This window comes from Nomascus leucogenys, chromosome 3 (genome assembly GCF_006542625.1).
Source record: "Nomascus leucogenys isolate Asia chromosome 3, Asia_NLE_v1, whole genome shotgun sequence".
NCBI lineage: Eukaryota > Metazoa > Chordata > Mammalia > Primates > Hylobatidae > Nomascus > Nomascus leucogenys.
The window spans coordinates 56,273,208-56,294,253 of record NC_044383.1 but is presented as its reverse complement, the minus strand read 5'-3'; the positions used below and the strand labels follow the sequence as shown (position 1 = coordinate 56,294,253).

The window sequence follows — 21,046 nt, the reverse complement described above, 5'->3', positions numbered from 1 at the left end:
ATTAAGGATTAGGCTGCTGTCACCTCAAGCCTCTATAACCTTGGTCACATGAGGCATACAAAAATTAATTTTTTGTTGTTTGTTTGTTTTTGAGACAGAATCTTGCTCTGTCACCCAGGCTGGAGTGCAGTGGCACGATCTTGGCTCACTGCAACTTCCGCCTCCCAGGTTCAAGTGATTCACCTGTCTCAGCCTCCCGAGTAACTGGGATTACAGGCACCCACCACCACGCCTGGCTAAATTTTTGTATTTTTAGTAGAGACAAGGTTTCGCCACATTGGCCAGGCTGGTCGTGAACTTCTGACCTCAAGTGATCCGCCTGCCTCTGCCTTCCAAAGGGCTGGTATTATAGGCATAAGCCACCGTGCTCAGCCAAGAAGATTAATTTTTAAAATAACGGTTTACCTTTAGGTAGATTCACAGAAAGTTGCAAAGATAGCACAAAGAGGCCCTATATTATCTTAACGCAGTGCACCCAGTGGTTATATCTTATGGTATTATAGTACAATATAAAAAGCAAGAATTTGACGTTAGTGTGGTACGTGTGTATAGTTCTATATGATGCCTTATTTTCAGTGGCATAGAGGGAGTTTTGGAAAATGATAACTCACTGGGCTCTGACCAGTGGTGGCAGTACTGGGTGAGGGGGAAGGGGGCACTGAAATGAGTACCAAGTCCCTGGGTGGAGTGAGGAAAGGGAGAAAGAGCAAGAAATGGAGTTATTTTCCCTCAAGGGTAACTTTCCTATTCAGTACGAAGCTGTAGCTATGCTGCTGCTTTTGCTCCCTTGCTTGAGATAGATGCCCAAGAAAGGTGGTCATGTTACATGTCTTTAAAAACTGTAGTTCCTTCTACTTTGAGTAGGAACAGAGAGGGTTAAATGGGTGGTTTTTGTTTATTGTTTGTTTTTAAAGGGAATATGTTTCTAGTTAGTACTTTTGTTTTTTTTAAACACTAAGGAAACAAGTTTGTCCCTTGTACTGCATAATGTACTTGTACTGCAGATGGTAACACTGTTTTAGGAGTATGAATGTGCTTGTGACACTGGATACCTGGTCACTGTTCTGCTAACTGGAGGCTTGTATGCTCTATATCTTGGTCATTGGTTAGATCCATTATTCCCAAGTCCTGTCACTATGAGTGACTGTCAGGTATAGACCAGCTTCAGTTCTTCAGGTGTTTAGTTCCAGCCTTGATAAGAACCAGAATATTTGTAATCCTTTCTAATGAGAGAAGGGATTCAGGAAAAAAACTGTCTCCTGGGGAGGTTCTGATTCCTCCCTCCTCACACTCAGTAGATTATCCTCCTTTCCACTTCACAGATAACACAGTCATCAGATGGGAATTTCTTTCACTTTTTCTGCCAGATTTGCATGTGTTGCCTGTGCCCATCTCATGCGTATTCTCTTCTTTTTAGAGGAAAGGTCCTATTCTTCATATCTAAGACCAATATCCCGATTTCTGCCTTGGCTTCTTTCTTCCTCTACTTTCTCAGAAAACTTACAGTGTTGGCAGTCTCTTTCTTCTCAGTCTTCAAACTGGATCTCTTTCTGTCTTGGATCTTTTTATAAAATCTAATATATTTAATTCTTTCTCATTGAAAAAACAAAAAATATAGAGAAGTACTGTACTTTAACTCTACTTCCTCTTCAGTGACTTCACATTCCCGTTCTAGCCAGTCTTCTAAAAAAAATGTTGTCTAATCTCTCTGCCTCCATTTTCCCAACTCACTCCAGTTTGGCTCTGAGATTTCTTTCTACTTGTTTGGATTATTCTTCTTGGTCACTTTTGTCATTTACTGTCTATTACATATTGGCACATCGCAAGTTTGGTTTTAAGTTTCTTTCGTTTCTCACTCTAGGGAAGTTCACCTGAAGACATGGTCTCATTTTCCATCTATACACCAATGACTGTCAAATTGGCCTCTCTTGAGAGAACCTACACCTCTGAGTTCTAGACCTTTAAAACTATCTACCTATTCAACATCTGTATTTGGATGTTTCAAAGCACCCCAAACTCTTCATTTCCAGTATCATTCTTAACAATCTTTCCCCACCACACCTGGCTCTTCTGCAGCATTTCCTATCTTATTTAATTGCTCTATCCGTTCAGCTGTGCAGGGTGGTAACCTTAGAGTTCTTGACACCTCATGCTGCCTGACCACCCACACTCAGGCCTTCACCAATTCCCACAGCCTTTGCCCTTAAATATATTTCTTTCTTTTTTTTTTTTTTTTTTTTACCCTGAGACAGAGTCTTGCTCTGTCACCCAAGCAATCTCAGCTCACTGCAACCTCCACCTCCTGAGTTCAAGCGAACTTTCTGCCTCCATCTCCCAAGTAGCTGGGAGTACAGGCGTGTGCCACCATGCCTGGCTAATTTTTGTATTTTTTGTAGAGATGGGGTTTCACCATGTTGCCCAGGCTGGTCTCTAACTCATTAGCTCAAGCGATCTGCCTGCCTCAACCTTAAATGTATTTCAAATCCACCTACTTCTCTATTTCCACCTCTCCCTCCTTTGTCCAAGCCACTATTATATTGTTCCTAGATATTACAGTGTCTCTTAATCTCTCTGCATTTAGTTTTTTTCCCCTTTGCAACCAATTCTCTACACAGCAGTAAAAATAATCTAAACATTAGTTGTATCGTGTTATTCCCCAGCTTAAAACTCTCCAAAGACTTTCCACTGGCTTCAGAACAAAATTCAGATGTTTTACCGTGGCCTACACAGGGTCTTACCTGATGTGACTCTGTTTTTCCCATCTCATCTCCAGATTTCATAACTCTCTGTAAATGTTAATTCACAGCTTTTATCATAATTTGTAATATATACTCATGTATGTGGTTATTTGATAAATATCCTTCTTTCCACTAGATCAGAAGGTCCATGCAGGGTTGTATTCCCATTACATCTGCCACTCAGGCGCAATGAATATCTCTTGAAGGAATGGATGAATGAATGCATTTGTTGTGTTTGGGCCTCAGCCCTGGTAATTCTGATTCAGTAGCTCTGGGGTAGGAACTGGACATCTCTATTTATTAAACCCACCACAGCTGATTCTGATGCTGAGTTTGGGTTGAACCCCATAGAGAAATATGTTGCAACTACAGTTTAGACCACAGGTGTTTAGACTCTAAACAGGAAAGGGAAGGAAAGGATGATGTAAATGTTAATAAACATTTTCTCTCATTTTGCAAACCCTATTGACTCTGTCATTCCTCTAAGTAGGTCAGTGTACATCAACTGACACTTTTACAGGGTGATAGTTCCATAGTGATTTCTTTTTTATTTTTAAGCTCTCCCAATTTTATGGTAAAAATAAAAGGGGAAAAATAGGATATTACATGATTGCTGTTACGTAGGCAATAGGTTTAGGCATAGTCAGGTTAGTAGGGATCGGAATAAAGCTAAAAATATGAAGCTTTTCTGTTGTATGCGAGGATGGGAAGAAACACCATTCAGTACACATCTAAAGGTGATAAGACACAGACCCAGCTCTCAAGGAGCTTACAATCAGAAAACCTTTGTGTAACAAATGCAAAGAGCATTAGATTAGGAGTCCTAGGACCTGGGTACTGTGCTCTAGTCAAGTGATGGTGGGCATGGCATTTCAGCTGTGGGTCTCTGTTTCCTCAGCTGTAAAATAAGGGGTTTGGATCGAGGGATTTTTAAGGATCTTCACAGCTTTACAAGTCCAGGATAGGGCTGGAGGGGACCGTAGGACTTGGATGGGAAGTGGTGGGCTCTGAACTGGCTGACAGGGCTGTGGGGCTGGGAGCAGGCACTGGCTGGAATGGAGGGCTCGTAGAGAGTAGTAGTTGAAGAGAAAGGTGGGGAATTTGTGGGCCGAGCTGTGGAGGATATTGGCTATCAGGCTGAAGTTTTATATTTCATTTTGTAGACAGCAGGGAGCTCTAAGAACTTTTGTGTATTTTACTTTGAATTTCAATCAGTGATGCAAATTTCAATATAGGACTTCTGAGGACAAAGGAAACAAAATGTGTGTGAATGGGTCTCTCAAATTATAAAAGTTATAGGATCATACCTTCATAATTTTCCTCTGGTTATAAAAGTAGTGCATGAGTAAGGTAAAAACATCCAAACATGATAGTGTAGAAAATATGACACCCTTATGATAAACTTCCAAACAAACAAATATCATCAGTATGTGTTGTCTTCTTATTGCTTTAGTAGAAAGTTTCTATGTAATAGTATGACATGATTAAAGTTTATTTTAGGAAGATCACTTTGGTGGCAGCATGTAGGGTGATTAGAGGGAGAGAAACTAAAGTCCAGGAGACTACCGGGGTTTAGTATTATTGTTTAACAAATATACAAATACCTTCAATGTTAGCTTATAATCAAATACCTTCAGTGTTAGTAAGTTCAAAGGTAATAGGGGACTGCGGTAAGAGAGCAGAAAAAATTAAAGAGGAATGGATGAATTCAAGAGACACTTAAAGGCAGAATCATTAGGATTAGTGACTGGATTTCGATTGGAGCAGAGAAGAAAGAGGAGCAAAAGGTGCCTGGGAATTTCAAGTTGGGTCTTTGAGAGAATCACCCATATCAGTTCTAGGGAAGTTAGGGATGGAAGCTCAGTTTGGGTGAGTGGTATGAGCTAGATGTATTTGGACTGAGCCATCAGAAATCACATTTAGGAGCAAAGCAGAGAAGCCATCCAAAGCAATAGAGAAAGAACAGTCAGTTTTGGGAAGAGAAAAGCAAGCAAGTTCAGGCACAGAGCAGAGGGGAAGAGATTCAGAGAGTGGCTTTCCAGGTGCTTCAGAGGCCTCAGAGAGTGAGGCCTGAGAAAGGTGACGGGCGGTTAGAGGAAAGCAACGTGGCATACCGAGCATCTTCTGGGGCCAGTGAAATGGGAGAGGCAGAATCCAGATTTCAAGGGCAATAAAGCGCATAAATAGCTATACATAATATAGCTATGTAATGTAGGCTAATGTATATAATAGTCTACAACTTCTGTTCCCAAGAAGGAGAGAATTAATATGATTATCTGGTGGAGGCAGCAGCAATATAATTTCATTTATGTTATGGTATTCCTATTCTTACTTAACATATTCATGCCCGGTTATTTATGTGTAACTGTGAGGTTGAACATTTATTACTTGACAGGTGAAGTAAAAAAGCACATTATTTTTGTGCCATTTTGTCCTGTTCTTTGGGACGAATTCTTCCCTACTCCTTGGATAAAATGTAGGGAAAATCTCATCATTTTTATGGTTACTCTTTAGTAACAAAAGGTCCTGTCATGTTCGGTTACTTTCATATACACAAACAGTCTACATTCAGTAATTAATACGTCCAGTCTAATAAAATAAAATGCTCCCTTCTCCAGCTTGGGTCTCCATTGGTCTGGATGCCTGCCTCCGACTCACTAGGCTGCCTTTGACTCCTCCAGACTGAGGTGGGTGGAGGAAAGAGAAGTGAGGGGTAACAAAATTCTCATCTGATGTATAAGGACGGGTCATGTGAACTTGCTAATATTTGTCCTGCAAAAATGGCAATTTAATATGGTTCAATGTAATACTGTTGTCATCTGCATGAGAACTCTCTGGGCTAAGATGGCATTTAAAGCTAACATTTTTCCTTTTTAGAACTCCTTCCTGTATTCCTAGGAGGACCCTTAAGATTGCGAGGAGGTCTTTCATCCAAAGTACCCTGGATGCTTTTGAATCTGTCTCCTCCAAATGACAGCTCATAACTCCATCTTTAACTCCTGGGCATCTAGATCACACACCTCAGCTTCCCTCTTCTGAGGGCTTGCCTTATTCCTGCTAAGGCTGTTTTGATCAGAATAGAAAACAGTCCCATGCTGACTTGCTGTTTTGGCATATCTAGTTGAGGGAAAATGCTCATGCTTTCTCTGATCCTCAACATTCAGGAGATGCAGACCACTCCTAGCATAGCACACTCTTAGCTCCACTGCCAGCACCAATATTATACCCGTTAGAGTTTTCAGGTGTGTCAACAGCCTGCTCACTGACAGCTTGAGGATGCTCCCAGGGACACATACCTAGTTGTCTGCATTGTCTATGGAAGCCCCTTTCCCTAGGCTTGAAATGAGGGCCAAGCAACTCTACCTGATGCCCCAGGGTGGGGTGAGTGCCACTCCTAGCTCATTGAAAGCTTTCTCCTGAAATTCCCTTCTAGTTTTATTTTTATCTTGACCTTTCCACCTTGGTGATGGGTTAAGAGTCACAAAACCAGTTTTTGGAAACCTCCTTTGCAAATCCTGCATCCTTCACCTGTGGAAGGTGGACATAGTTGACATGTATTGTCTTGGGGGCCAAACACAAAACTGAGTCTGAAACAGTTCCCTTTTAACCTCCCGTTATGTGCAGATTTAACAAATTCAGTGCCTTTCTTAAAGTAAAAGGTACATCCAGACACTGGAGTGTAGTGCTAAAACAAACTATTAGGGAATTGAAATGACTGTAAAAGAACATAATGAACAAACAGAAATAATCCAACCAGCACCTTAGTTTTGATTCTGGCATTGCTTTTTACTCTAGAAGCAAGAGTTGAAAGAAACTGACCTGCATTTTAAAATATATTTTTTAATGGTCACGTAATATGCTATATTTCTTCAAATCTGTTAAAAATAGAAACTCAAGAGTTGGATGGCATCATGGTTAGGGAAGAAAAATTCTGTAACTGGAATAGATGGTTGTAGTAATTCACATGTCTCGATTTGTATTCTAGTCATAGCATACTTCTTAAAAGGGTGGTAAAAATAATGTGTTTTCTCTTTCCCACTTCATTTGTCTAATTTCTGTAACATACACCCTCACAGTGAATTATTGACTCAGGGACAAGAGGTAGGGAAATTACAGAGGTTGCTAAGAATACCTGCTGACACTTATTTTCTACTTCTGCTTTAGAAGTTGCTTAGAAAATCTAATCAAGGCCGGCTTACATCCAGTAGAAACTCTCTGTTTCTACTGGATGTGCTTTGGAGCAGGTTTTTAAGAGAGAGCTTTCCCCATGAAACAGTGACCATATTGGGGAAAGAAGAGCTCAGGAGACATGAGTTATGCTTCTCTTGCCTGGGGAGGTGTTTGCCTAAAAGACATGCTGCCCAAGTATTTAAGCCTTCAGGTTAGCCTTTTTCCAGTTGTTGGCAGAGTGAATGAGCATGAACTGTATTTGATGAACTACAATTAACACAAATACTCATTTTGAAGCCGATAAAATTATTTTGAAACTGGAGGAAAATTGTTTCATAAGAGAAACTTGTACTTCCTATGAAAGGACTGGATTTTTTTGCTCCATGTTTTTAGTAAAGTTTAGTCAAATTTAGTTTAGTTCACCTAGAATGAACACAGAACAATTTGGAAATACATTTTTATTCCTTTTTTTAAACTAGAGGTTAGCAAACCCTGGCAGAAAAACCAAATGTAGCCTGACATCTGTTTTTGTAAATAAAGATTTATTGGAACATAGTCGTGCTCGTTTGTTTACAAATTGTCTCTGGCTACATTTGCATTGCAACAGCATTGTTAAGTAGTTGGGACAGAGACCATATGGCCTGCAAAGCCTAAAATGTTTACTATCCCACTCTTTACAGGAAAAGTTTGCAGATCCCTGTTCTAGATTAATGAAAGTACTCAATATCAGTGTTTTTGTGGTTATATATGGCATAAATGGCTATTAATTCTCTGAATTATTATTAATTTTAAATATTTCAGTATCTTTTGTACTTGATTATATATCTTATTAAAATAACTGAATTAATTCTGAAAATTGGTCTGGCCTGTTTGCCTAATGGACAATACACTGGACATTACAAAACTAATTCTGCTTTTCAAATCCCTTGGACAGTAAAATAATTTATTTGTTGATTTGCATTTTACCACTTATAAGCACCTTGGGAGGACATTGTGTAGTAGAAAGCATACTGTCAGCACTCACGTCCAAAATGTTTTCTAGATTTATTGGAACAATTTAAAATGTCAGTGAAAAGAAATACTTTTCTTCCTTCGTGTCCTTTGGTTTTCTATGATGGCTGGATGCATTCACTCCTTGGGGCATTCATGTTCCTTCCACCTAAAGGGCAGAGTTAAGGTTACTCTATGGGTCATTTGCCTCTTCAGGGTTGTTTGATCCTTCTCAAGAGAAGATTATTTTAATGTGTTGCAGGAGATGCTGCCTGATAACTGAGGCTGATGGGTTGAGCACTGTAAGAACCAGACTGGGGACAAGAATTGACTCATTTATTCATTTATACATATGTTTATTCAACAAACGTTGAAGGCATGGTTTACTAGGTTCTGTGCTCTCAAGGATTTCATAGTCTCTTACAGGAGATGGACACAAAGCAAATGATTATCATATATTGTGTTAGGCAAGATGATTGAGTTATAGTCAGGATATTATAGGAGAGAAGGGGCATCTAACCCACCATGGGAAGAGGGCAATCAAGAAAAGCTATTTGAAAGAGGCTAAATCCAGATCAATAAATCCAGGACATTCTGTCAGAAATTCAGGTGGAGATGTCTGGCAGGTGGATTTGAATCTCAATCTGGGATAGAGATAAGGATTTAGGTGTCTTTATTCTAGGAATGGCAGTTAAAACCCTGAGAGCTGATGAGAGCCTGAAGAGTGGGAAGAGGGCTCAGCATGGGAAAGGCCAACATTTAAGGATCAGAAAGAGATGCATAAAGGAAACAAGGAAGGGGTCAGAGAGATAATTAGGAGTACCAAGAGAACAAAAGACAAGAATGTTTAGAGACTGAGTGAGGGGAAGGAGACGGTCAATGGAAAGATGGAAAATCCAGGATTGATCAGGGACTGGCAATGTAGGAGGCAGAGGGGAGATGGAATTCATTTCAAACATAATCTAATGTAAACTACTTATGTGTTAAACAAATGATGACCTAAAACTTAGTTTCAGGCTGTTGTTTAAAGTAGGCTCGAATAAGTAAGTTGATTTCCTATATTTGTAAAAGCTAATAATTTTTATTTAATCAAACACACATTTATTGAGCACTTATTTTGTACTAGGTGCTATAACAGGTTGGCACCCCAAGGGATAAACTATGAGGGATACAAAAATGATCAAAAAGTGAAGTAGTAATATTTGAGCTAAGCCCTGGAAAATGGGGAGGGATGGAAGTACATATAAGTCAAGAATAGGCAAGAGTTAGAGCAAAAACACAGTGCATGAAACCCCAGGACACTGTCAGTCTTGAATTATTGTTCTTGACTATGTCTGTCTCCACCACCAGACTCTCTCATGCTGAGGACTGTGATTTATAGAGCCTCACATGGTGTTTTGCATGTTGGATTTACTCAATTAATGTTTGCTATATGAATGAAACTTGAGAAACAGAAACATCATAATTATTACTTATTCCGTAGTCTTGTCTGTGCTGGCCTCAGTAATAAAGCAAAAACTAACTTAAAGACTAGCATTCCTATGTTCATTAGTAAAACAGGTAATAGGTAAATTACCTTCTTGATTTGACTTTTGAGAATGACATGTTAGAACTTATAAATGAATCAAATACATGTAATTTATAATGTTACTATATGATATGAAAACAATTTGAGATAGAAGTCACAAATATGAAGTTTCTTAAGACTTTGATCAAAACAACAAAATTTCTTTGAGATTTTCTTTTTTTAAAATTTTTGTTTTGCAACAACAGCTAACCAAAGATGTGATCTTCTTTACATGACAATGTTGAAGCCAATTTATTTATTAGCATGTTAGTGGTTATATTTGTTTTATATTTTGAAGCGAACTATGGCCTTCTTTTAGGACTGAAAAATAACTTCGTGGTGTACAGATATTTTAGATTAACCAAGGGTACTTGTTAACAAAAGCTATTATTTTATAGCTGCATCTCCGTGTTTGATTTGATAAATTTGGGAATTAAATTTACAATACAAATTTCATTAGTGGAATTACATAGCCAATTTGGAGAGGTTCTATTTAATGTGCTACCTCGATTTAGAATGAACGATTTAGAAATATGAAGAGTTGACTGGGCATGGTGGCTTACGCCTATAATCCTAGCACTTTGGGAGGCTGAGGTGCGATTGCTTGAGCTCAGGAGTTTGAGACCAGCCTGGGCAACATGGCAAAATCCCGTTCTACTTAAAAAAAAAAAAAAAAAATTAGCTGGGCATGGGGACTTGTTCCTGTGGTCCTAGCTAGTTGGCGGGCTGAGGCAGGAGAATCGATTGAGTCCAGGAGGTTGAGGCTTCAGTGAGCTGTGTTTGTGCCACTACACTCCAGCCTGGGTGACAAAGTGAGACCCTGTCTGAAAAAACAAAAACAAAAACAAAAACAACAACAAAAAGAAGAAATATGAAGAGTTAGATAAATGATACGATAATAGCCCACATGTTTTCTTGTTGATTGTGGAAAAGGAAATAATTAACAGTATCTATTACAACTACATAGGATGTATTGATTTAAGGATTACAGTAGAAAATAATTCAAGAAATTGGAAAAGTGAAGCGTGTTGTTCCATGAAGATTTCACATCCTTATTATTTATAAGTATTTGAGTTATGTGTAACTTCATTTTCTCCATTAATTTTTGATAATGATATCCAAAACAAATCTGAAGTTATTTGTTAGTTTGACCTGTGTTATCTTTGCTTCATAAATTCCTGAATTATCTAGTTTAATCTAGTTCTTATTTCACAAATGATGGAAGTCAGATTAAGCAGTTTGTTTAAATGACCCACAATGAATTATAGAGATAGGTCACCATTTTATGCTAACGGGTTGGCAAGAAAAATTCGTGAAATTTTACAGGCTTCATGTTGCAGTTGTCTACAAATACACTTCCATAAATGAAAATATACAGGTTTGTCCATTGCATCATTATAAATGTAATTTAAAAATTAATTTTCTAAATTGTTTTATGCAAGTAAGCAAGCAAGCAAAATAAATAAGAACTCATATATTTTCTTGTCTTTTTTTCTCCCCTGCCCAATAGGACCAGACATATTATCAATCATTTCAGGTTTCAGAATATGGTAAGAGTTCCTCAATCTATTTTGGAAGAAAAAAACATTTGTTACTTTCAGCAGAGATTAGAGAAATTTTTAAGAGATGTGTTATTTGAAGTAAAAATCTCAATGGAGTTAAAATTCTGGTGTTTTTTAAAGGCCTAACCATATTTTTTTCCTTTGTAAAAATTCTAAAATCTCATTATACAGAAAAAAGTAGAAAAAAATCACCTATAGTTGTATTATGCTAGTCTTTTTCTTATTCACAACATGGTTTTTCTATTTTTCCACTTTGTTGTGATCATAAAATATTTAAAATGTTGCACTTAAAAATACTTAACAAATTCTCTTCCATATTTTTCATTTGATTGGCATTGGTAAAGATGGTCTGTTTCTCAGGTAAATCCTCTTCTTGCAGGTGCCATACTTACAGTATCTGTTAGAAGCCCATAGATAAAAACAGTGGGGCCCATCTATGTTGTTGGTGAATGGAGAGGAATGAGAGATGAGACTGAAAGCATAGGATCTTAGTATTAGTTATAATTTGAATAGTTATTTTGAGGTTGCACATGCAGTTTTTCATTTGATTTGACCTTCTTTTTGAGATTGGGTTTTATTTAGGCAGTAGAAATTATAATATACAGGTAGTAATACCTCAGGCTCTGTGGGCCATATGTCTCTGTCGTTACTACTCAATTTTGCCTTGGTAGCATGAGAGCAGCCAAAGATAATATGTACATGAATGTTGCTTGAGAGTGGTGCAGTAAACTTTATTTTATGGGCATGAAAATTTGAATTTCATATAATTTCCATGTGTCATGAAATATTCTTCTTCTTTTGATTTTTTTCAACCAGTTAAAAATTGTAAAAAGCGTTCTTGGTTCATGCTGGCCATAGTTTGCTGAACTCTGATCTGTAACTGTGCTCTCCAGTAGCGGGGCCACTTGCCATGTGTGGCTGTTGAGCACTTCGAATGTGGCTAGTCCAAATGGAGACACCAGATGTCAAAGACTTAGTATAAGAAAAATGAAACAAAGAAAAATAGTTCATTAATAACCATTGTTAAATTTTGATTATTTGTTGAAACGATAATATTTTGGATATATAGGGTTAAGTAAAATATAAAAATTATTTCACCTGCTTATTTTTACTTTTAAAATTTGGCTACTAGAAATGAAAAATTACACATATGGCTCCCGTTTTATATCTTTTGGACAGCCCTGATCTAGAAGAAGAAGTCATAGCGGACCAACATTTTTATAGGCTATCTTTATATCCCACTGTGGTGGTGTGCTGGGTGGTTGTATGTTGTTGAATGAGGTATAGTGGAGGTGGGGAATTGATTGCAAACCGATGATGTTTGAGGAAGAGTCATTTGGATTTTCCTGGTGGTGGGGGTTGCGGGGGCGGGGGTCATAGTTGACTCACGTGACTTTTTGGTCTCCCTGTCCTAGACTGAGCTAGAGTCTAGGAGTGTCTTGGTACATTCAGGGCCGTTAGCCTTGATTGGAGCTGAAGGTCTGCCCTATATTGTTGACCATTTGGCTTTTTTGGTACTTCTCTTACGTTAATTGAATGGTGAGGTGCCTTGTTATGAGAGTGGCCTGTTTCTTTGGTCAGAGAACTATAGAAAAAAAGTTTTATAGACTGTAAAGAAACACACATTTGTTACTCTGGCAGAGTGCTTTGTATCAATTATAGTATTAGTACTTAGAAAATAGTTTATACCTTAATTATTATTATTATTTTTTGAGACGGAGTCTTACTGTGTCACTCAGGCTGGAGTGCAGTGGCATGATCTCGGGTCACTGCAACCACTGCCTCCTGGGTTCAAGCGATTCTGCTGCCTCAGCCTCCTGAGTAGCTGGGATTACAGGCATGCACCACCATGCCCAACAATTTTTGTATTTTTAGTAGAGACAGGATTCACCATGCTGGCCAGGCTGTCTTGAACTCCTGACCTCAGGTGATCCACCTGCCTCAGCCTCCTGAGTTCTAGAATTACAGGCGTGAGCCACTGCTCCCGGCCTAATACCTTAATTATATAAAGCTGACCAAACTAGGGATTTCTAGTTTTGGGTGAAACAAAGGGCTTTTCATCTGTCTTAATATGTATTTGGATTCTAATGAATTTAAGTTCAAATAGTACAAATTATCAACTCCTTCACAACAATTTTATTTTTCATTTTATTCAGTGGAAGATGATAGTGAAGTAGATTCTTTAAAAGATTTACCCTTGCTTCTTCATCTCAAAAAAAAAAAAGAAGATTTACCCTTGCTTTTCTTTTCCAGTATTACCAAAATTTGAAGTGACTTTGCAGACACCATTATATTGTTCTATGAATTCTAAGCATTTAAATGGTACCATCACGGCAAAGTAAGTGTCATTTTTCTTTTGATATGACTCGAAACCATTATAAAACTGTATGACCAAAAGCTGATTATATACTTCAGAATATTAGGGCAACTTTTGCTTATTAAAATACCTTAGTGGACAGTAAATGACTATTTATAATAAATAATTAAGCATGGGACAGATCTCCACATTTCTCTGCATCTATCGCTCTGCTTGCAAGCCGACCCAGTCTTGAAATATTTCCCATATTTCTTAGACTTATTAAGGGATTTATATTATAGATAGCACTGTTTTTTTTTTCAGATGACATGGAATTGAAGTAACTGATCTTTACTTAAATTCTATTTTTTTCCATTGATAATGGAGATAGAGCTCTTAGGGGAGAGAATTGGTTGCCTTATTGCAATTAACAGATGAGTAAATAATCCACATTTATCCATTACGTCACATCATACGAACACAGAGACTTCCAACCCACCTAACACAACAGATCTATGGTGGCTGTCATGATTTTGACTCACTGGGTTGAACAATGCATGGCATTTTGTTTTGCTGAGGCAAAAAGCATCGTCAGAGTTCCAGACTAATGGTTCTCTGAAGTGCAGGCTGGGATTGCCCTCGGGTAATTCAGGACTCTTCTCTTGTAGCTTGAGAGTGAAGTTCAGATTCTTCAGTTTATCTTGCAGGGCTCTTTTCTGGATTCATGTCTTTTGAAACATTCCACCTTTCTCTACTCCAGCCCATTCTCTACTCCAGCCCATTCTCTACTGTCCAAAACTCCATTCTGAAATTTTACTTTAGCTTCTAAAAATGTAAAATGTTTTTTTCTGACTAATAGGCCATTACGTAGGTAATTTCAAGGCTTACTACTTGCCCCCAACCCTCCTTATACCCCTCATAATACTAGTCACACAGAGCTGCTGTTTGCTCGTCCACCTTTCCGAAGGTGGCTCTGTGTCTTGTGTACTACTGCACCTTGGTGCCTACTACAGTGCCAACCGTAGAGTAGGTATCCAATATATACCTACTGAAAGAACAAATAGGCCAGGCACAGTGGCTCACACCTGTAATGCCAGCACTTTGGGGGGCTGAGGAGGGTGGATCACTTGAGACCAGGAGTTTGAGGCCAGTTTGGCCAACATGGCAAAAGTCCATCTCTACTAAAAATACAAAAATTAGCTGGGCATGGTGGCACACTCCCAGCTACTTGGGAGGGTGAGGCATGAGAATTGCTTGAACCTGGGAGGCAGAGGTTGCAGTGAGCCAAGACTGTACCACTGCACTTCAGCCTGGGTGATAGACGGAGACTTTGTCTCAAAAAAAAAAAAAAAAAAAAAAAAAGAAAGAACAAATAGATAAGCAACATGACCCTTAAGATTTCAGCTCTAAGCTGTATGTAGCACAGCAAAGGTCTTCATACCAAATCAAAAGCCAGGTATTTGGAGTTCTATGGATATAGGAAAAAAGAAATTCAGTTTCTCTTATATCCTCATTCAACAATCAACACAGAAGACTTCTGTGACTTCTGGTCATGAAGAGGTGGGTGAGGATTTCTCCCCACCAAAACCCAATCAATCAGTTCTGCAGGAGACACCAGCTGGGTCTCCTCTAGTTCAATTCAAGTCTGACACTATCTACTGGGAGACAGCATCAGATCATAGATGAGGACTTGCTCCAAGACTGCCCCCCACTGCAGATGCCACTCACAAGTTATAGATTGTCACCTGTACTTCTGACTGATTGGCTGTAAATCGGAGTTCCCACTACCTTCTTTTTGGGTTTGACTAATTTGCTGGAGCTGCTCACAGGACTCAGGAAAACACTTCACTGGCTTATTACAAAGGATTTTACAACGGATAGAGATGAAGAGCTGGAAGAGAGACGTCAGGCGAGGCATGTGGGAAGCAACACGGAGCTTCCATGCCCTCTCTGAGCATGCCGCCCTCCAGGAACCTCCATGTTTTCAGCTCTCTGGAAGTTCTACAAAGCCTGTCCTTTTGGGTTTTTATGTTTTCTTTTCCTTTTTTTTTTTTTTTTTTCTTTTTTTGAGACGGAGTCTTGCTCTGTCTCCCAGGCTGGAGTGCAGTGGCAGGATCTCGGCTAACTGCAAGCTCCGCCTCCCGGGTTCACGCTATTCTCCTGCCTCAGCCTCTCCGAGTAGCTGGGACTACAGGCGCCTGCCACCACGCCCGGCTGATTTTTTGTATTTTTAGTAGAGAGGGGGTTTCACCATGGTCTCGATCTCCTGACCTCGTGATCCATCCCCCTCGGCCTCCCAAAGTGCTGGGATTACAGGCGTGAGCCACCGCGCCCGGCCTCTTTTCCTTTTTTTTTTTTTCATTTACCACTGATCAGAAGGGAAGGTATTATTTTGTAATGTTTTTGTCCTTTTTTGTGCTATGGCTGCTTTCAGAGAAAAAAATTCCTTGTTTTGTTAATGATACTATCCTAGAATATTTTGATATTTTATTATTTTTTTTAAGTGAGGAAGTCTCACTCTGTCATAGGCTGGAGTCCAGTGGTGCAGTCATAGCTCACTGCATCCCTGAACACCTGGGCTCAAGCGATCTTCCCACCTCAGCCTCCCAAGTAGCTAGGACTACAGGTGGGAGCCACCACGCCTGGCTAATTTTTTTTCCTTTATAGAGATGGGGTCTTGCCATTTTCTCCAGGCTGGTCTTGAACTCCTGGCCTCACATGATACTCCTGCCTTGGTCTCCTAAAGTGCTGAGACTACAGGCATGTTCCACCACTCCTGGCCTGATTTGCTTTTTAAAAATTAGTCAAGCTTTTATTTTCTGAGTGATTAACTTATCCCAAATGTTTCCAGGTTCTATTTGGGACAATAATTGTATCTTTGTTTCACAATTATTATAACCAGCTTGGTGTTTGGAAAACTAAATCTGCTTCACATTAAAGTCAAAATTAAAAATTTTTGTGTCTGAGAGTACTTTAAATTATATTTGGATTTTAAAGATCCTTTTACTACCATGTGGTGTAACTCTTTTAAAATACAATATCCTGGCATTCTAGTTTTGCTTTTATTTAATCTTTAGCACAATACAAGTAGAGTCAGGTTTCGAAGACTCTTAAATGAGTGAATTTGATGCTAAGGTTGCTAACCAGGGTTTCCACTGACTTTACTGTTTTTGTTTGGAAGTGCGGTGCACTTGAACTTGGGATTTTTTTTTTCTTAGTTTGGGATATGCTATATTTTAAGATTTGCTTTTGAGTTGAGTTGATCCAGATGAGGGGCTGTTTCTGTGTTCAGTTAATGGATTTAGGAAGCAGCCGTTTACTGCTATGATTTATAGACTGCAAAGCAAAATTGACTTCCATGTCTGGCTCAGCATTTCACAATAGAGGTAGAAGTAACCCAGGAAATGTACTTAAAAAAGGCTTTCTGGCAGTAAAATGTATTGCCTCTTCTTCACATGAAGAGCCTTTCCTATAATGAGAGACGATAAAATTAATACATAGAAAGAAAAGTAGCAGAGAATATTTGACTCACGAAGCTAAGTTTGGGCCAGGTGAGGTGGCTCATGCCTATAATCCCAGCACTTTGGGGGGCCAAACTGGGTGGATCACTTGAGGTCAGGAGTTCGAGACCAGCCTGGCCAATATGGTGAAACTCCATTTCTACTGAAAACACAAAAATTAGCTGGGTGTAGTCGCAGACACCTATAATCCCAGCTGTTCGGGAGGCTGAAGCAGAAGAATCGATTGAACCCGGGAGGCAGAGGTTGCAGTGAGCCGAGATCGCGCCACTGCACTCCAGCCTGGGTGACAGAGTGAGACTCTGTCTCAAAAAATAAAATAAAACAAGATAAAATTCTCTGGACATGGTGGTGTGCGCTTGTCATCCCAGCTACTCAGGAGGCTGAGGCAGGAGAATCTCTTGAACCCCCGAGGTGGAGGTTGCAGTGAGCCGAGATATGCCACTGCATCCAGCCTGGGTGACAGAGTGAGACTGTGTCTAAAAACACACACACACACACACACACACACACACACAAACCCAGAAACTAAGTTTGGTACTATGGATTTAAAAAATTATTCTTATTTTAAATTTTTCAGCAAAAAATCAATTTTTGACAGCCATGAGCACATTTGGTGCTCCAGAATCTATGGTCTAATAAACCTTCCTGGCTAATATCAGAACATGCAGCAATAGACCATGGTGATTGCACCATCAGCTGACATTTAAAAATCTTGTAAAGCTGCGAAGTTTCGTGGGCATTCAGTTAATGGGCCAGTCCAGATTTCTAGGAGTGAAAGATTTATGTAATCTTTAAAAAATCTTTGGACAGGAAACTGTCACTCCCAGTTATGATCAGGTATTTTCTGGAGTCTTTCGGATGGTCAGAGTTGGGCAGAGTGTGTGTTAAGAACTGTTTTAAGCCACTATAGTTAAAAGTCTTCCCATTTTGGAAACTTAATTTCAAGGATCACCATTTATTTTTTATTTATTTATTTATTTTTTGAGATGGAGTCTCGCTCTGTTGCCCAGGCTGGAGTGCAGTGGCACGATCTTGGCTCACTGCAGCCTCCACCTCCTGGGTTCAAACAGTGCTCTGCCTCAGCCTCCGAGTAACTGGGATTACAGGCACCCACCACCAAGCCTGGCTAATTTTTTTGTATTTTTAGTAGAGATGGGGTTTCACCATCTTGGCCAGGCTGGTCTTGAACTCCTGACCTCGTGATCCACCCACCTTGGCCTCCCAAAGTTCTGAGATTACAGGCGTGAGCCACTGTGCCCATCCAGGATCACCATTTATTAAAGACATTTTTGTTGGGTTTAGTTTAAAAAATTATAGCAGGAGTATGTTTTTAATGTAACTTTTTTCTTTTTAAAATTTTCTCTTTTTAGTGTTTTGCCATCCCATAATGTATTTTTTTAAATTTATTTATTTTGAGACAGAGTCTTGCTGTGTTGCCCAGGCTGGAGTGCAGTGATGCGATCTCGGCTCACTGCAGCCTCCACCTCCTGAGTTCAAGCAGTTCTCCTGCCTCAGCCTCCAAAGTAGCTGGGACTACAGGTGCCCGCCACCATGCCCAGCTAATTTTTGTATTTTTATTTTTATTTATTTATTTTTTAATTTTATTATTATTATACTTTAAGTTTTTGGGTACATGTTTTTTAGTAGAGACGGGGTTTCCCTGTGTTGGCCAGGCTGGTCCTGAACTCCTGACCTTGTGATCTGCCCACCTTGGCCTCCAAAAGTGCTGGGATTACAGGTGTGAGCCACTGCGCCCAGCCCAATTTTTAAGATTTTTTTAAGATGTTAGATTGCTAATGTATGCTATTGAAAGTAGTATTTTTATTGTGTTCTGACAATATCAAGTTGATACATAAAAAGACTATGTTTATAATTATTCAGGTATACATATGGGAAACCAGTGAAAGGAGATGTAACACTTACGTTTTTACCTTTATCCTTTTGGGGAAAGAAGAAAAATATTACAAAAACATTTAAGGTAACTTTTGCAGACATTTTATAACTTGTGATGGGTAAAATATGTGTATTTTTCTAGAAATAAGATTTAGTAATGAATTAACAAAAAGTTAAGTGTAAGAAAATCAAGAGCTTTCAAGTATTGAACAAATGAGAATTTATGCAATTATAGCGATTAAAATGGTACCAGAGCTATCATATTGTTGTAACTTAGTTTGAGTTTTATTTCTAAAATCTGAATTGCTAAAATGATAAATAATACTGAACTTTTAAACAAAACAGATAAATGGATCTGCAAACTTCTCTTTTAATGATGAAGAGATGAAAAATGTAATGGATTCTTCAAATGGACTTTCTGAATACCTGGATCTATCTTCCCCTGGACCAGTAGAAATTTTAGCCACAGTGACAGAATCAGTTACAGGTTTGTAGACTTTAAAGTGAAGGTAAAACTTTTTATGTGACACTGCTTTATCATCTTTCTTATTATAACTGGCACTTTTATTTGGGAGCATCATTGACTTTCTAAAGATGCTATTTAATGTTGAAATTGTTATGACTGTTAGTCTAAGTTGCAGGATGATTTTACAATGGGGGACCTTATTTTCTATGAAAGTCACTACTTCAACCACATATGATAGCTCTTTGTGATTTTTTTTTCCATTTCTATTCTTTCCTCCTGAAAACTACATGGAAAGGCTTACATTTTCAGCTGGTAACCTTCTTCTTTTTAAAATCACTGAACTCTCAGCTGTTTCTAGACAGTTTTCACTTTTAATAAGAAAATAAAATTGAGTTTCTTGGACCTTTCTGTTACTATTTCAACAACTTTAGCCAATTCCCGAAAGAGCAAAAGACTATTCTTTCATTGGCCTTAATTTGCTGCTGTTGTCCATGTCACTGTGGTAGAATGGCAGCAATGGTGCTTAGAAGAGATCCATAGAGAACATAATAGAACTGTGTGGTGTGTGTAGTGTCAAAGCCAGTATGGGAATGAGGCTTATGTGCCCTGATACTTTTAACCCTTTTTGCAATAGGTTAGATGGAGAGATTTGGTGGATAGAAGCTTTTGGTGAAACATTACTTTTGCTTTCTAAATTGTGCAATTTCCAAAAAAGGTATTTCAAGAAATGCAAGCACTAATGTGTTCTTCAAGCAACATGATTACATCATTGAGTTTTTTGATTATACTACTGTCTTGAAGCCATCTCTCAACTTCACAGCCACTGTAAGTTGGTATATTTATTTCCAGTCCATAGCAGTAAGTTCAGCTTAATGAAATAGAATGGGAAATAATATTTTCAATGCTTTCCTAAAAATTTAAGCCAAAAAGTATATAACTTTGTCTCTTTAGATATGTGGGCCATGTAGATTTGTTTCCAAATGACCTTTGTCTATTTTTTCTGAAAAAGTAGTTTTCAACAACAATAAAAATTTTTTTTTGAAAATGTATTTTTTTACAAGCAATTTAAGTTAGATGTGGATTGCTACACTGAAGCTTTTATTAATTAATTGAAATAATTACATGGTAGTCAAAAATTTCAATTTCAGTTTGGTTTTTATAATGATTAATTGTAGTTCTAGCAAAGATGTTACATTAAAAAATTATCAACAAATCTCACTTTTTGGAGATAATGTTGAATTAACACATTAATTGTGTGAATTTTGACAATGAGCAAGACATGGTGTTGGGCAGGACTATAGAACCAAGAAGGGCTCAGTCCCTACCCTCAGGTTCACAGTTTTTGTAACGGTGACAGGAAAATATATACTTAACTATAACTCATGGCAGATTAAGATTAGTGTTACAGATTAATTTCTGTAGGGATTTAAAGCAGGGGTTGCTAAACTTTTTCTGCAAAGGGCTAGACAATAAATATTTTCAGCTTGGTGGCCATGTGGTGTTTGTCACAGCTACTCAGCTCTGCTATTGTAGCGTGAAAGCAGCCATAGCCAATTTATAAATAAGTGAGAGTGGAATGTGTTCCAGTAAAACTTTATTTACAAGCATACTGGATTGGCCTATCAGCTTGCAGTAGTCGGCTGATCTCTGATTTAAAGAAAGGAGGGGTCAGGCCGGGCATGGTGGCTCATGCCTGTAATCCCAGCACTTTGGGAGGCAGAGGCAGGCAGATCACCTGAGGTCAGGAGTTCGAGACCAGCCTGACCAACATGGAGAAACCCCGTCTCTACTAAAAACACAAAAAATTAGCCGAGTGTGGTGGCACATGCCTGTAATCCCAACT

General features: G+C 38.7%; 1 protein-coding gene across 3 annotated transcripts in view; it reads left to right on the top strand.

Annotated features, from left to right (window-relative positions):
- The window catches only part of CD109 (CD109 molecule), a 141,388-nt gene that overhangs the window by 49,252 nt on the left and 71,090 nt on the right, over positions 1-21,046 (top strand). For all 3 annotated transcript variants that reach the window (XM_030809322.1, XM_030809321.1, XM_030809320.1), the window contains 5 exons: positions 10,976-11,015; positions 13,281-13,365; positions 18,726-18,822; positions 19,083-19,224; positions 19,919-20,028. In XM_030809322.1, coding sequence (XP_030665182.1) covers positions 10,976-11,015; positions 13,281-13,365; positions 18,726-18,822; positions 19,083-19,224; positions 19,919-20,028 — 474 coding nt within the window. The remainder of the gene's footprint in view (positions 1-10,975; positions 11,016-13,280; positions 13,366-18,725; positions 18,823-19,082; positions 19,225-19,918; positions 20,029-21,046) is intronic.